This window comes from Leucopleurus acutus, assembly GCF_964270905.1.
Source record: "Leucopleurus acutus genome assembly, chromosome: 9".
In the NCBI taxonomy this organism is placed as follows: Eukaryota; Metazoa; Chordata; class Mammalia; order Artiodactyla; family Delphinidae; genus Leucopleurus; species Leucopleurus acutus.
This window is the reverse complement of record NC_139144.1, coordinates 48,341,195-48,356,624: the sequence shown is the minus strand read 5'-3', so window position 1 is coordinate 48,356,624 and position 15,430 is coordinate 48,341,195. Positions and strand designations below refer to the sequence as shown.

General features: G+C 38.9%; 1 protein-coding gene across 2 annotated transcripts; it reads left to right on the top strand.

Moving 5' to 3' along the window:
* Nucleotides 1-7,410: 7,410 nt before the first annotated feature.
* On the top strand, nt 7,411-15,104 carry TAC1 (tachykinin precursor 1; the record flags this gene model as incomplete). 2 transcript variants are annotated; one of them, XM_082846037.1, is made up of 6 exons in its annotated part: nt 7,411-7,533; nt 8,576-8,672; nt 9,145-9,189; nt 9,664-9,687; nt 11,143-11,196; nt 15,055-15,104. In XM_082846037.1, the coding sequence occupies 6 exons, from the start codon at nt 7,411-7,413 to the stop codon at nt 15,102-15,104; spliced, it is 393 nt and encodes a 130-aa protein (XP_082702163.1). The 2 variants fall into 2 exon arrangements, with proteins under 2 accessions (XP_082702163.1, XP_082702164.1); XM_082846038.1 differs by lacking the exon at nt 9,145-9,189.
* Between the last annotated feature and the right edge of the window lie 326 nt (nt 15,105-15,430).

Sequence of the window (15,430 nt, the reverse complement as noted above, 5' to 3'; positions counted from 1 at the left end):
GAGGCCCATCACTGCTTGACTCCACAGGACCCCAGTCTCCCTAACTTTGCCATCACCTTCCAAAAGATTTATTTGTGAATTGATAAAATTCTGAGAATTCTCAATGATGCTATACGTGGAGAGAAGAAAACTGAGTGGGCAGATGATTATCTTCTTCCAAAACATAAAGGATACAAGTGGCTGAGAGAAACTGGTGACACCAGGGAATAGAATAGAGGAAGGAATGAAGGAAGCTGTCAGGCATACAGAACTCAAAGTCCAATGGGGTCGCTCGCCAGAAAGGAACAGACCCTCCAATCAGGGAATTGACATGGAACAAGACACTGCACCAAAATCTCAGGGGAAAGAGCAGAGACTAAGTATTCAGACTGTATCACACCTCAACCAAGTTCTCCCTCCCCTGTCATTCCCTCAGGCTAAATGTGAACAGAAGGCAAAATTCCTAGTCCTCAGAGGGAAAAAAATCTCCAGTATTATAGAAATAGAGTCAAACAGTCACGCCCAGAGCCACCCAAGCAACACCTAGATGGAGAGAATGGTCCAGACACTGTGCAAATATATTACACACTGTTTAGGATTCTCCAGAGAAACAGAACCAATAGGATGTGTATGAGTGTATGTGTGCATGTGTGTGGAGAAGGAAAGAGAGGGAGAGATTGGGTTTTTAAGGAATTAGCTCACACAGTTATGGGGGCTGGCAAATCTGAAATCCACAGGGCAGCCTGCCAGGCTGGAAATTCAGCAAGAAGTTGAGGTCTTGAGTCCAAAAGCAGTCTGGAGGCAAAATTCCTTCTTCCTTAGGGAACCTCAGTCTTTTTCTCTTAAAACCTTCAACTGATTGGATGAAGCCCACCCATATAATATAGAATAATGGCTTTACCCAAAGTCTACTGATTCAAATATTAATCACATCTTTAAAAAAAATACCTTCATGGCAACGTCTAGAATAGCATTTGACCAAACTAGGCAACATAGCCTAGCCAAGTTGACACATAAAATTAATCATACACACACACACACACACACACACACACACACACACAGCCACCTAGCATAATAATAGTTAAATGTTCATTGCATGTGCTAAGCACTGTTCTTTACACTTTACATGTATTTACTCATTTCACCCCCACAGCAATCTTATGAGGTATTATTTATTGTCCCATTTGATGGATTAGAAAATTGAGGCAGAGAGTACATGGCTAGCAAGTGGCTAAGCCTGTATTAAAATTGGTAGCACTTGCTCAAAACTCATGCATTTTACCACTGAACTTGAAGGAAACATAACTCAGGAAACAGAAGGAAACTCCCTCAATTACTTCACACCAAGAACATCTTAATAAGAACATAAGTTCAATAAAATAAAATTATACCAATAAAATAATAAAGCAATTAAATGAGATGAAAAAGGAAATTACTAATCTATGTGGACAAATTGGGGACTATGCAACATGATTATGGAAATAGTAAGTAATTTAGATACAGCAAGGTGAATTACTGACACAAAAGTCAATTACTACGCAAAGAGGAAAAGGTAAAATAACCTAAGTGAATGTGGATGAAAAGGGCAAAGAATTAAAGCAACTTGGTAGAATATTATAGACATTAGATATACATATTACAATAGTATATATATATAAAATAAAATATATCAAGATCCAAAGAAAAACACCATAATATTTTTGAAGTGGAATTTCCATTTAAAAGATATATTCACAAAGACATAATACAGTAGAATTTCCCCAAAATGAAGAGAGAGAATTATCTGCAAAACAAAAACAGTCATGACACGCTAAGAAAATTAGATGTGAGATGCCCAACAAGACATATCCTAATTGAAATATTGAACATCAAGGATAAAGAAAGAATTCCTCAGATATTGAAGCAAAACAGCAAATCACATCCAAGCAGGGAGAAAAACTATCCCACCTCAGAATTCTCCACAACACTCAATTCTGCAAGACAATGAAGCAGTGTCCATAAAGGGCTGAGAAAAATGAAATTTAATTTTTAAATATTATAACTACTTAAGATGTCACTCAAGCATAGGAACCACTGAGAGACATTCACTAGCACAAAAGAATTCAGGGAATGCAATATGTATGATTTCTTCTCGAGGAAGAAAAATTTGCTTGACAGTAACATCCACCCAAATAAAAGATGATTGAAAATAAACTTGAGAATGGCAAAGCTAGATTAGAGGGACTGGTGGTGAACGCAAATCTGTTTAAATATAGAATGAATAGAAAACAACTAATGAAAGTACAGTAGCAAAAATAATTGTGAATGTTATAAACCTGAATAATGTTAAAATAATAATATAACTATAAAAATTGGGAGGTGGGGGGTAAGGAAGATGGGAGGAAGTTTGAGTGCTAATGTCCTCATCTTTCAAAACAGGAGCAGGAGATAAATAGATACTCTCCAAACATCTATTTTTTAAACTGTTACATACTAGCCTCTTAATGTTTATCTCCAGATCTTGTTTTATAACATTAATGGGTTATTTTATGGATAAAGTATCTTGTGGTAAAGAAACATTTTTCACTTTTATTTTGTTTTTCTTCTACTAAAGTCAAATAAAATATAAGCAACCATCTTTTATTAAAAATACTTCCTAGGAGCTCATCCTACTTTCATAACTTTTATTTATCTGTGACTATTGCTATAGTCTTCAACATGTAATATGCATAGAACTATATTCAAAATAATGTTAAGGGTGGCAATTTCTGAGTTTGTGGTAATTTTTTCAAAAATACATTATTGTATTTTTCTGCATTGCTTTATTTTTTATAAAGAGTAGGTCTTGTTTTACAAAAAGAAAAATATCAGGGTTTTTTTTTTCGCTTTAAAAATTGTAAGCAGTATATCAAGATGCTAACTGTGGTTTATTCTGGGTTATGAGAAAATGGATGATAGTATTTTTTCTTTGTGCTTTCCTGCATGTTTTTAATCTACAAACATAAAATATGATTTATTAACTATTTACTTTTTCACCATTCTACTTCTCATACATATGTATTTTACTGATATGTATATTTTCATAAATTCGATGTTTTGGGAAACAAAACAAATAAAGAATAGAAATATCCCAAATAAAAGAAATAAAGAATATAAGTAGTCCAAACCCTGCAATGTTCAAGGAGAAAGAGTGTCAGTAAGTGCATGACCTTACTAGGAGCGCTAAGTTAGCAATTGACAAATGACATGGGAAAAGTGGGAAATGTTTTCTTTGATCAATTTTTTTTTTTTTTTTGCAGCACGCGGGCCTCTCACTGTTGTGGCCTCTCCCGCTGTGGAGCACAGGCTCCGGACGCGCAGGCTCAGGGGCCATGGCTCACGGGCCCAGTCGCTCCACGGCATGCTGGATCTTCCCCGACCAGGGCACAAACCCGTGTCCCCTGCATCGGCAGGAGGATTCTCAACCACTGCGCCACCAGGGAAGCCCCTGATCAATTTTTTATCTCGTTGTTTATTACTCAATTCTATAAAACAGCCTTTGTTTTATGTACTGTGGCACATTTACAACATATAGCATCTGAACAGAGTTATACACCTGGTTACATTGAGCTAGCAGGGAAGAATTTGTGAAATAGCTGTCTTTATTGTTACTTCATAAACCACATCAGCAACTAAGAAAATAAATTAGTCTAAAATGCCCCACTTTGGGTATGGAATTTTACAAGGTGGAGAGGGATATGAATACATATTTGCTTAAAATATAATAACAACAAAAATAAAATAATAATAAAAGGATAAACTAAACCTAAAAGATAGTTACTAGAAGGAAGAGGATAGTGGGACACGGATTGAAAGTATACTTCTTTGAATACATTATGTTTCAAATATTTGAGTTTGGAACTATGTGTTTTATACAATTCTAATAAAAGCAATTCCTAAAACTCAAAAGCAAAGTGAGCAAATGAACCTATGTGTATTATAGTTGATAGCATAACCATATAGAGAACTTTTAAAATGACTTTAAAACATAGTAACTGGACTGAACATACCTTGTGTGATATATCTTAAAGACTTTTTAAAAATGCAAAAAAAAAGCCCATAGTCTGTTTCTAATAATCATATTGTTGATCATGTTGGTATTGTGCATTGGGATAAAGCAAATGAGTAACAATGTTGATGTCAGTGGGAACTGATATTCTGGCATTGAAGAGAAGATGCAAAATAGAAGAGGTTAGAGAAAGACCCTATAGTATCCTGATTTGAACAGAAAGTTGTCATGATATATTCATGATTTTAAACACACACATACCCACATTTTCAGCTCTATTCATTGAAAAATTCTTGAAACAATGAAGAACTCTGTACTAGTGTGCACCCATAATACCCAGATTATGGTCTCTAATTATCATTTCTAATTCAAAAGAAACAAGAGCTCCTTAAATGCAAATTGCAGGTTTGAGGCAGGTTTGAGGCAGGAAATACGCAACTTAAACCTAGAATATCTTGTCTTACCAAAATCAAGAAAGCCCTTAAAGCCTATTTAAGGCATATCAGATATCTCAGGAGTCAATTTGAAAAGTCACTTTCTGGTCACCTTTCTTCTTCTGGCCAAGAAATGGGATAATCTGAGCACCGATTAGAAGGAAGCCTGATTCTATCTTTCTTTGAAGAAATGAAATACTTCAATTGTGTTTAAATCCATGAAGTCATAATAATCCTAAATGGGGGGGGGCATATTTGAATGTATTAATTTACCAACTCATTTTTTAAATTGGTAAAGGGAATTAATCAAGCACTTATCCCATCTTTCCTAGGTTAGCCATGTCTTAGAGTAACTACATAGTTGTTGAGAAAAAAATTTTCTCTTTATATGGAAGGAATAGGCCAGCTAATAAATTAAAAAAATAAATGATAAAATCATAATAACACTATTTTGAAAGTACTAATAAGTTAATGGATCTAAAATGATCAGCAACAGCTGCTAACTCTCAAAAGGAGAAACAACCAGCTATCACATGCTTCCTAACAACATATGCAAAGTAACTTTGTCAGAAAAACCAAACCACCATGTCATTAAACTTCTAGATACCACTACCAAGTAATCGGAAATAGAACAGAGGAACAAGTTAAAAGAAACCACTAGGTGTAATCAGCAAACTCCAGAACATAGTACAGTCTACTGAGCAGTTTTATTCATAAAGAGAGAGAGAGAGAGAACTATAGATTAGGGAAGATTTAAGAGATATACAAACCAATTGTAATTTATGAACTTCATTACAATTCTGATTTCAACTAGTAAACTGTATGGGGGTGGGGCTTATGAAACAATGAGGAATATTTGAACACTGACTGGATATTAATGTAAGGAATTATTTTATGTTGTTTTTAGGTGGAACAACAGCATGGTTCTGTTTTTATTTTTTATCCTTCTATAAACATGCTGAAATATTTACAGTTGAAATTATGTCTGAGATTTGCTTTGAAATAATCTGAGTGGTGGGGAAATAGGAAGGGTTTGTAAGTGAAACTTGTAAATCGTTTCAGGTGGATGATTCTCCCTACTTCTGTATATGTTTATAATTTCCCATATAAAAAAGTTATAAAAACAAAGAATATAACGCCTTGCGTTGTGAGGCTAGGCCTAAAGAAATGAGATAGACACATGGGAATTTCAAAAGTCAGGGTTATTTAAGAAAGAACAACAAGTATTAGAAGAAAAAATACTGGTTTATATGAATTGCAATAAATTATTTCCTTTATGCACTATACTAAGAACATCAGAATTAACTGGAAAGCATAGTACTTACTAAGGAAAGAGGAGAAAACAACTCCACCCCAGATACAACAGTCAGTTAGTCTGCAGGGCAAACCATGGGCTCATGGAAAGCTGTGATATCTATACAGATGTTATTTGTCAAATAGTTTCGTATTGATAATGACTGCCCAATTAACATCTTCACTACACTTACTTTCATATACAGGAGAAATCTATGAAGGATCTTAAGAGTCCTTTAGTGACAACCAGGAAGAATCCTGTACACCTCTGGCGCGTTTCTTAGTGTTCAGTGAGAAATGGTAGGAGAGAAGCGAAAACGTACCCCTGCTCCAGCATGTAGCTAGCTAGCTTGGAACAAAAGATATCCTAGAATGGCACTGATATAAAAGTTCTACGTGCAATGCCAGGTTTAAATTCCCCTGCCTCCAAAACGTAAAATAATTCTGCTGCCATCATCTGAAATCCTATGGGACTGAAAAATCCTTTCATATTACTGAAGAAACGCCAGTATTCTAGCTAATTTGGGAGAAAGATGTTCTGCTCGTAGAAAGATGCTATTGATATATCTCAGAAACACTTGACACTCTGCAGATGGAAATAGGCGGGAAATGTCTCCCTCCCCCCCCCCCCATTTGAAGTTCTCCTTTCTTATCTCTTTCTGATTTTCGACAACAATATCTTAATACCCGAAGTTATTTGGCCATCCTTGGAAGTGCAACTTACCCTCTCAAGGGACTTAAAAGTTGCCTAAGTCTGAGGAGTGAGTCACTTTGTTCAATTTTGATGAGTAATCTCAGGTGTCATGGAACCCCATTCTGAAGAAAAAGAGGGGAGGGGGCGTCAGATCTGCAAATGGAAGAAGACAGGCCGCTGCGGATTGGATGGCGAGATCTCGATTTTCCTATAATTGCGTCATTTCGAACCCAATTGGGTCCAGATGTTATGCGCACCGACGGATTGCCGTCTCGGAAACTCTAAATCAGACGCAAGCGAAAGGAGAGGAGGCGGCTAATTAAATATTGAGCAGAAAGTCGCGTGGGGAGCATGTCACGTGGGTCTCGAGGCTCAGCGAACCTGGGATAAATACCGCGCTGCAGCCAGCAGGCAAAAGCGCGAGCTGCTGCGACAGAGAGTGCCGAGCGCCCAGCGAGCGCTCCGACCCGCCGAGGAACCCCAAGGGCTGGTCAGCCGCAGTAAGTGCCTGCGCCCTGCTGGGTGGGCTTTCGCACCGCGCACCGCTCCGAGGCGGCGTCTAGCAGGGCTGGATGGGCCGCTGCAGCGAGGGACTGCGGGGAGAGAGCTGAGGGACCGCGGGGGGACTGCGAGGAGACGGCAGGGAGACGGCGGCGAGACGGGTATCCCAAGTGTCTTGTCCCTCTTTGTCTTCCACCCGCACAGCCTCCTGGCTTGAAGGTGTGGATTGGTGGGTTGGGGGCTGGGGGAGGTGGGATCTAGGAAGAATAGGATTTGAGAAACTTTAGGGCTTGATTCTCTTTCCTAAAGGGTACCGACAGGACTTTAGCCCTTAGGCGGTTTATCTTGTTTCAATCGACCTTGAGTTCCGTTGTGGGATCGAAAATTCTGCTGCCTCAACTCTTGGATAGAAACACCCAATACATCTATATATTTTTCTCTCCTCTGCCTCTTCTCCTCACTCTTCCCAGAAATCCGACATGAAAATCCTCGTGGCCTTGGCAGTCTTTTTTCTCGTCTCCACTCAACTGTTTGCAGAAGAAATTGGAGCCAACGATGATCTGAATTATTGGTCTGACTGGTCCGACAGAGACCAGATCAAGGTGAGACTCGGTCCCAAGATGGCCCGCGCCGTTCTTCATGGGCTTAGGAGGTGTCACTTACCCCCCGCGATAGCATCCTAGTTACCCTAGCGGGCACCGGGACCGCAACCAGAGGCGGTGGAGGCGCGCAGGGAGGGATGTAGAGGAACGCCATCCCCTGGGTCCCACACGAGATTTTGCATCCAAGAACCAAGTTTCCTCCCGAGGGCTGCATCGTCGGGTCTCGGGAACTCTCTGGAGGAATAATACCCTCCCAGGTGATCCCGGAATCCTCACAAGACTGGAAACCTCACAAGGTTTCCTCCCCTGGTAACGCGGATTTCGGAGACTCAGGTCCAGCTGCAAGGACCTGGCATTTGGAAATGCTGGGGCAGGGGCAGAGGAGTGCGCGCCCGACGCAGGCAAAAGCAGGGACAAGTGGCGAGGTGCTGAGGGCTTGGAGGGTCGCAGGTGGGTAGGAGGCTAACTTCCTGCCATGACTTTTATTTTATGGACCTGGAGACGTAGCCGCAAGTTTTCCTTTAGATTGCTCGCAGGCTATTCGCGCAAGGGAGCGCGCCCCGCCGGAACAGTGAAAGTCGCGCACTGTTAGTTGCTTGTAAAGGGCTGTCACCTTCCCTACCCTTCCCCCGCCATTCCCCCACACACACCTGTGCGCATTTAGGGCGGTGAGAAGCCTCCAAAGCCCGAGCTAGAGACGAACAAAGTCCGGTAGCTGAGCGGCAGATGAGTGAGGGTCCCCGGGATGGGAGGAAAGAGGGGAAAGCGAGCAGGGCTTGGAGACGACGAGCCTCCAGCTAACTGGTTAGGGCTAGGCTTCGGGGAGGCGGCGGCGCCGGACACGAATTGGGCGGGGAGGAGTGGAGAGAGGCAACGCCCAGGTGTGGGGAGCACGCCTTGGAGCTGGTTCCCCAACCCTGGCTTGGCCTGTCCCCACCGCCAAGATTTGCCCCAGGCTGGGGCGCACCACCAGAATGACTCTACTTTGCCGGCGCCTTGCACTGGTTGCCTACACGCCCCTGTCGGTGCGTCTGTCCTCTAGGAGGAGCTGCCCGAGCCCTTTGAGCATCTTCTGCAGAGAATCGCCCGCAGACCCAAGCCTCAGCAGTTCTTCGGATTAATGGGCAAACGGGATGCTGGTGAGATGGGCAGCCATCACCCTCTCTGTCTCTCTGGGCACCGCCCCCACCCCGCCACTCCCACCCCGGAATCCTAGCTCATGCTCAGAGCACGCAGTCTCTCTTGATCTATGAGCAGAGATTTCCACCCTAAGATGGGTATATCTCCCGGAGCGCGACTCTGGCCCTCATCCCGCTAACACACACATACCACGGAGGGAGGGAGAGATCGGTCCAAACCACCGAGAACAGGAACCAACCTTAAGCTAAGTGCTTCCTTGACTAAGGATCCAAACTGACAAAGAACAGGAAGGCACAGGGCCTCCAGGGGATATCAGAATGTTCTCAGTCCATGTGGAAAACTGACTTTAGACCACTGAGGTTAGATTAGATTTAGCTGCCAGTGTCTCATGATAGAAATATTTCCTTTTCTTGAATTCTCACACCATCAGTGGAACGTGTAAACAGTTAATGTCAATTCGTCTCTTGTCAGATTCCTCAATTGAAAAACAGGTGGCCCTGTTACAGGCTCTTTATGGTAAACATTTCTATAAATCTTTATTTTACTCTTGTGAATGCACATGTATGAAAATGGAGAATGTCTTTTGTGGGCTGAAATACAGATTCTTGGTTGACTATTGAATAAAGAGATGGGTTTGCTCTCTCTCTCTCGAGCATCAAAGCTGACCGGCCTTGAAGATGTATCTCTTATAAGAAAACAAGAGAGGTGGTACGGCCAGGCAGTTCAGGCCTCAGGAGTCTCACAGACCTGAGTTTGAATCTGTGGCCCACATAAATCACTTAAAAGTATTCCTTTTGTTTAAAATATTTTGTTTTTATTATTAATAACTTGGATAGCATTTATGATTCTGCTATATTCCTCAGGATAGTACATGAATGGAAAATGTTGCATTATTTTAAAAATCTATTTTATAATTCTCTTTAAAAGATATAATATAGCTCCTTTAAAACAAATCTATTGTGTTTGTTAATTTTATTTTTCTTTCTATAGGACATGGCCAGCTCTCTCATAAAAGTAAGTTCCAAATTATTTTGACATTTATCATATGCAAATGTAAATTAGATTGAATTCCACTTTACATAATAACTTATTTTCTGTTGTAATGTAGAACTTAATATTTTTAATTAACACAATTTAAGAATGGAGCAGACTCATATTACATCCAGAACATGAATGTTTAAAGCTCTGTTGTTTAAACATATCATACTTACCAAAAGCATGCATTATATTAAAAATCCTTTAACTCCCAGCTGAACTGTTGCTGAATTCCTGACCCACAGAAACTGAGATAATAAAGAAAGGAAGGAGAGGAAGGAAGGAAGGAAGGAAGGAAGGAAGGAAGGAAAGAAGGGAGGGAGGGAGGAAGGAATCCTTTAACTCCTGTAAATTGTTAGTTTAAGATAAGAATTTCAATCCTAGGGGTAAAAATCCACCATACATTCCTCTCCCCTCATCCCCACCCCATCACTTCCACTGAAAAAAACAAAAGCAAAAACAAAAATCTAAGCATTTATAGGCATCTCCTAGTTCATTTTAGTATGCTGGATTCCATGATGATGTCATTTATTAGAGTAATCCAGCAGCCAATTAAGAGGATGGAGTGAATGTCTGAGAATCCATACTAAAGGTAAATATAGATAAAGTTGTAGAAAGTACCAGGGGTCCATCTTAATCACACTCACTTATCCCAAGGTCCACTCACTTACTCCAACTTGGATTTTGATTCACTGGAAGCAGAGTAGAGGCCACACTAAGATAGCAGCCGTGTTCTTAGCTAATGTAGTATAAACCAAGAGACATCCTCCCACTAGAGTTAAAATAATAATCCTTTCCAAAGGCTTCATCTTTGAAAATAAATAAATCTTATTCATATTTACTTTCTCAGGACTTGACTTTCAGGGGAATTATATATAGCAAAATTCCATGTAATGAAAATAAATGTACTTTATTGTCAAAACTAATGTACTTTTTCCAAAAGAAATATTTTTTAAAATCCAATAAAATAGCACTAGTGAACTTTAGAAGTTTATAATCATCAGGTATAGGAATCTGATTTAACTAAGCTTCAGTTTCCTGAGAAATACAACATATTCAGTACTATGAGGAAATAAGCTTTGATGTTTCTGTCACACAAATGTGAAATTGACTCCCTAAACATCAAAGCTAGCTCAAATAGCAATATTTAAAACATTTGTATATAAACAGATAAAATACAATATGAATAAAGTGTACTTCCTAATATTTAGATATAGAATTGAGAAAAGTGCTTTCACTGTATTATTTTTATTTAGTGTCATTTATAAGACTTACTAGGAATCTTTATTTCTTCAGGCTCACCAAAACTTGAAATAATTATATATTTATTATATAGGCATATATTTAGAAGCTTGCTTTTTCTTGGTACTAGTTATAACAGTTTATTTCCTCAGAGATATACATATTAAAATACCCCTAAATGTATTTTTCCAGGGCATAAAACAGATTCCTTTGTTGGACTAATGGGCAAAAGAGCTTTAAATTCTGGTATGTATGAAACCATGACTGCAAATAAACAGTACCTTAAATCTACTTCTATTTTCTCTAAGGCATTCTTTTCAAAGTATTAAACAGGAATAATAAAATTAAAGTTAGTATTTATGTTGAAAAATCTAATTGCAATAAATAAATCCAAGAATGGATTTATAGATGATTGAGCTAATATCACCACAATATCAATCTATCCTTCTCAAACTCCCAGTGTCTGCCGCATTTAATCATTACCTAACCTGAATCTTTGGGCTAGTCTAATACCCTTTCCCTTACATCTGTTCAATAAGCCACATTTAACCTTACTGAACTAAGGGGGATGGGGGATGGGGGAGATAAGACGGATAATTTTACTTGTTACCAAGGTAATTGGAAAGTCTTACAAAAGGTTAAATCTGACAGTCTTCCAACACAAAAATAAATAAATAAATAAAAACAAATCCATTTTTACAAATCACTTGCTCTTAATGATATTATAGAAGCTCAGACTCTAAACCTCCTGGTGAATGTTTAAGACTAGGAGAGTAACATAGTCTGTTCCAATGCCTTCAAAAACGAACACAATCAAATTATCCTAGAGGGTTATAATCAGTTCTGGCTATAAAACCCTTAAAGAGAAGGAGTGCCACAATTCTCCTCATAACCCAGTTTAAGTCTGAACAACTCTTTCACTTGATGTAAAGCCTGCATATTTCCTTTCTTTTCTTTAATTTCTTTCTTCTATGTAAATTCCGCATGCATATATCTGAAAACTCTAATTTCTTAACTCATTCATCACAGTATTTTTATTTATTTATTTATTTTTTTGCGGTACGCGGGCCTCTCACTGTTGTGGCCTCTCCCGTTGAGGAGCACAGGCTCCGGACACACAGGCTCAGTGGCCATGGCTCATGGGCCTAGCCGCTCCGCGGCATGTGGGATCTTCCCGGACCGGGGCACGAACCCATGTCCCCTGCATCAGCAGGCGGACTCTCAACCACTGCGCCACCAGGGAAGCCCCCATAACAGTATTTTTAAGGTTAAATAACCCCTGTATCATTTTCATAGAAACTGATATTTTGTTAAGCTCATTCAGGCCATATAGTTCGTAGTTTAATTTGAAACTATTCAAATTCTCTTTATTTTACCTTCAGTGAAATTAGAATTAAAATACTAATCATGTAATTAATTAGAAAGTAATCATCACCTGTCTTATCCATTTAGAATATTTCTGGTTTCCTGAAAATCTGTAAGTAAGATATGCTGGCTTAATTAATCTGAAAAGTCATGCAAAAATGAGGTATCCTAGTATTTTTTTTAAAATTTCATTTTATTTTTGGCTGCATTGGGCCCTCGTTGCAGCGCGTGGGCTTTCTCTAATTGCGGTGAGCGGGGGCTACTCTTCGTTGCAGTGCGCAGGCTTCTCATTGCAGTGGCTTTTCTTTTTGCGGAGCACAGGCTCTAGACGCACGGGGCTTCAGTAGTTGTGGCTTGAGGGCTCTAGAGCACAGGCTCAGTAGTTCTGTCGACCCCTGGGCATGTGGTGTCTTCGCGGAACAGGGATCGAACCTATGTCCCATGCATTGGCAGGTGGATTCTTAACCACTGCGCCACCAGGGAAGTCCAAGGTATCCTCCTATTTATATTGGTTCTCTACCTTCCAGATTTAGACACTACATTTATATTTCTTCATCAGTAATTTGGAGGCTTCTCAAGTTTAAATTTTAAAGAAGTTACCAGTGTACCTAATGAAAAACTAAAATTGTTTTATTAGTATGTATTATCTTCCAGCTTTTGGAAATGGAATATAAGTTTAAACCACACTGGCTTTATTTGTATCAGAAGTGTACACTAGCCCTTATATACCTGTGGTTTTCTTGATAATCACACCAGTCAACAACTTTCCATTTTCAGAATTGATAAAAGGTTTCAGAACATGCTTAACTTTACAAATAATATAGATATGTGCAATTTGAACAAATTAGATGCTATTAAATGTACTTAAAATAATATAATTATAGATAATATTAAATAGAATCACTGTATGAATCAGAGTCAATTTATGACTAAATCTTTGCTCCTCCATTTTAGTTAAGAAAATATAAAAGGAAAAACTGGGCAAGCATGTAATTTATACCCAATCGGGTACCTTTTCATATAATCAGTTGAGGCAAGGTTATCATAGACATCTTCTACAGCCATCCGATCCTTACCCTGTTGGGGTCACAGACCCCTTTGACAATCTGAGTAATCTAGAAAGTGTCTTCCCAGAGAAACCCTTATCAGCTCATACACACAAACATTTACATATGGTTTTAGAGGGTTCAAGGACCAGGTAAGAAACTCTGCTTCCAATTAAGAGAACATTGTATTTCAGCTCAATCACTAATGTCTTTGGTTAGTTTACATTCGCATTCCCTTCCCTTCTCTGAGGAACAACATTATGTTACCGAAAGCTTGTCAGGAACTGAACTTGTGCTGATCACCCTCCTCCTCCTACAAACAAACCAGGGTCAGAAATGGACTGTTTCTTTCCTTCAGAACTGCCAAGATTGGGCCTCAGATTATTCCACCCCAGAAGTGTGTGCATGATTGACATAAAACATTCTCCTTATTGTTAACCTCACTTAAGGGAATCTTGGATGCTAATGAGAACCTGCTCAGTGGTAAAAGGGGAAAGTGATAACACTGGAGGCTTCACCTACCTACTCTTTCATCATATCCTTCTCACTGAGAAAATTGTTTAGAGTGGCACCTATGATTCCTACATGTCTTTCACAATTCTTTCTACTATTTCTATTTAAATTCAGTATTTTATACATGCATACTGAATTTTTAAAAGCACAGTAGTTTGACTACAATGTAAACCTAAGTGTATAAAGTATTAGATAAAATGATGAAAATATATACTTAAGTATTTTGATCACAGCAATCTGATCCTTACCCTTTTGTGGCTGCAGACCCCTTTGAAATTATATTTAATAATATAATATAATATAATGTAATTTAGTACTTTTTTCTGTCCATATAGTCAAAGTACTTAAGTTACTTGCTAGCTATATGTTTAATACCTTTGGAAGCAGTGATTAATCTTTCACAGGCCACTAGGGTGCTAGGAGGTAAGTTAAACTATGTTGTGTTTAGATGGCTCAATTGCCCTACTTATAGACAATGAGATTGTTTTTAGTCTCAAGGACAATGTATCATTGGGAGGAATCCACAAGATAGGAAGAGACCCTCACGTCATTAGGTACCCTTATACCAGAAATCAGCAAACTTATTCTGTAAAGAGCCAGATAGTAAACATTTTAGACTATGTGAGCCATACAGTCTCTGTAGCAACGACTCAGGTCTTCCATTTTAATGTTAAAGTAGGCATAGACAATACATAAATTAATGGGTGTGGTCATGTTCCAATAAAACATTATTTACAAGAAAAGATAGTGGGCTGGATTTGGTCCATGGCCTGTAGTTGGTTGACTCTGTCCTAGAATAAAAGTCCCACATTTTGCTTTCATCCTCCTACTATTCCTGTTTACTTTAGGCATTGTCCTTTCTATAAATCACCATGGTGTCCGCCACTGCTTGAGAAAGCTGTGGAGAATCAATGTTGCGGTATACTGTGGAAATAGACTTTGGGGGCACCAAGTCTATGAGGATGGCCAAAATAACCAAGAATTCTGTGGACAGATCACTTCCAATCAGGATAAAGACTGAGGCCCGATTGGAAGATGTGCAAATAAGACTCTTAGAAATACTTCAGTGGAGTGAAAAAAGTAATCATGAGTTTAAAATAAATTTCTGTATGCCTTGAACTTTGTTTAACTGTGTCAGTGAACCTTCTTAACAAACCCTTTACCTTATCTTTGTTCTCAGTGGCTTATGAAAGGAGTGCAATGCAGAATTATGAAAGAAGACATAAATAAACTACCTAATGTATTATTCATTGAGCTTCATTTGTGTCAATGGCCAAGGCAAGATAAAATGAGACATGCGCTATGAGGAATAACTATTTATTTAATAATAATTGTTGTTTTGAGTTGAAAACTCAAAAAGTATTTATTTTTCATATTGTGCCAATATGTGTTGTAAAAGCGTGTCGTAATTCTAATATGACAACTCGCTCAGAAGTAGAAGTCAGTGGTAATTTCTCAACAAAGCACAGTATTCAATGAAGTTGTAAAAGCCTATCAGAGATAGAGTCTCCAAAGAAAGAAACCATTTCTCTTTGTTGGCAGCAGTCACATCAGCT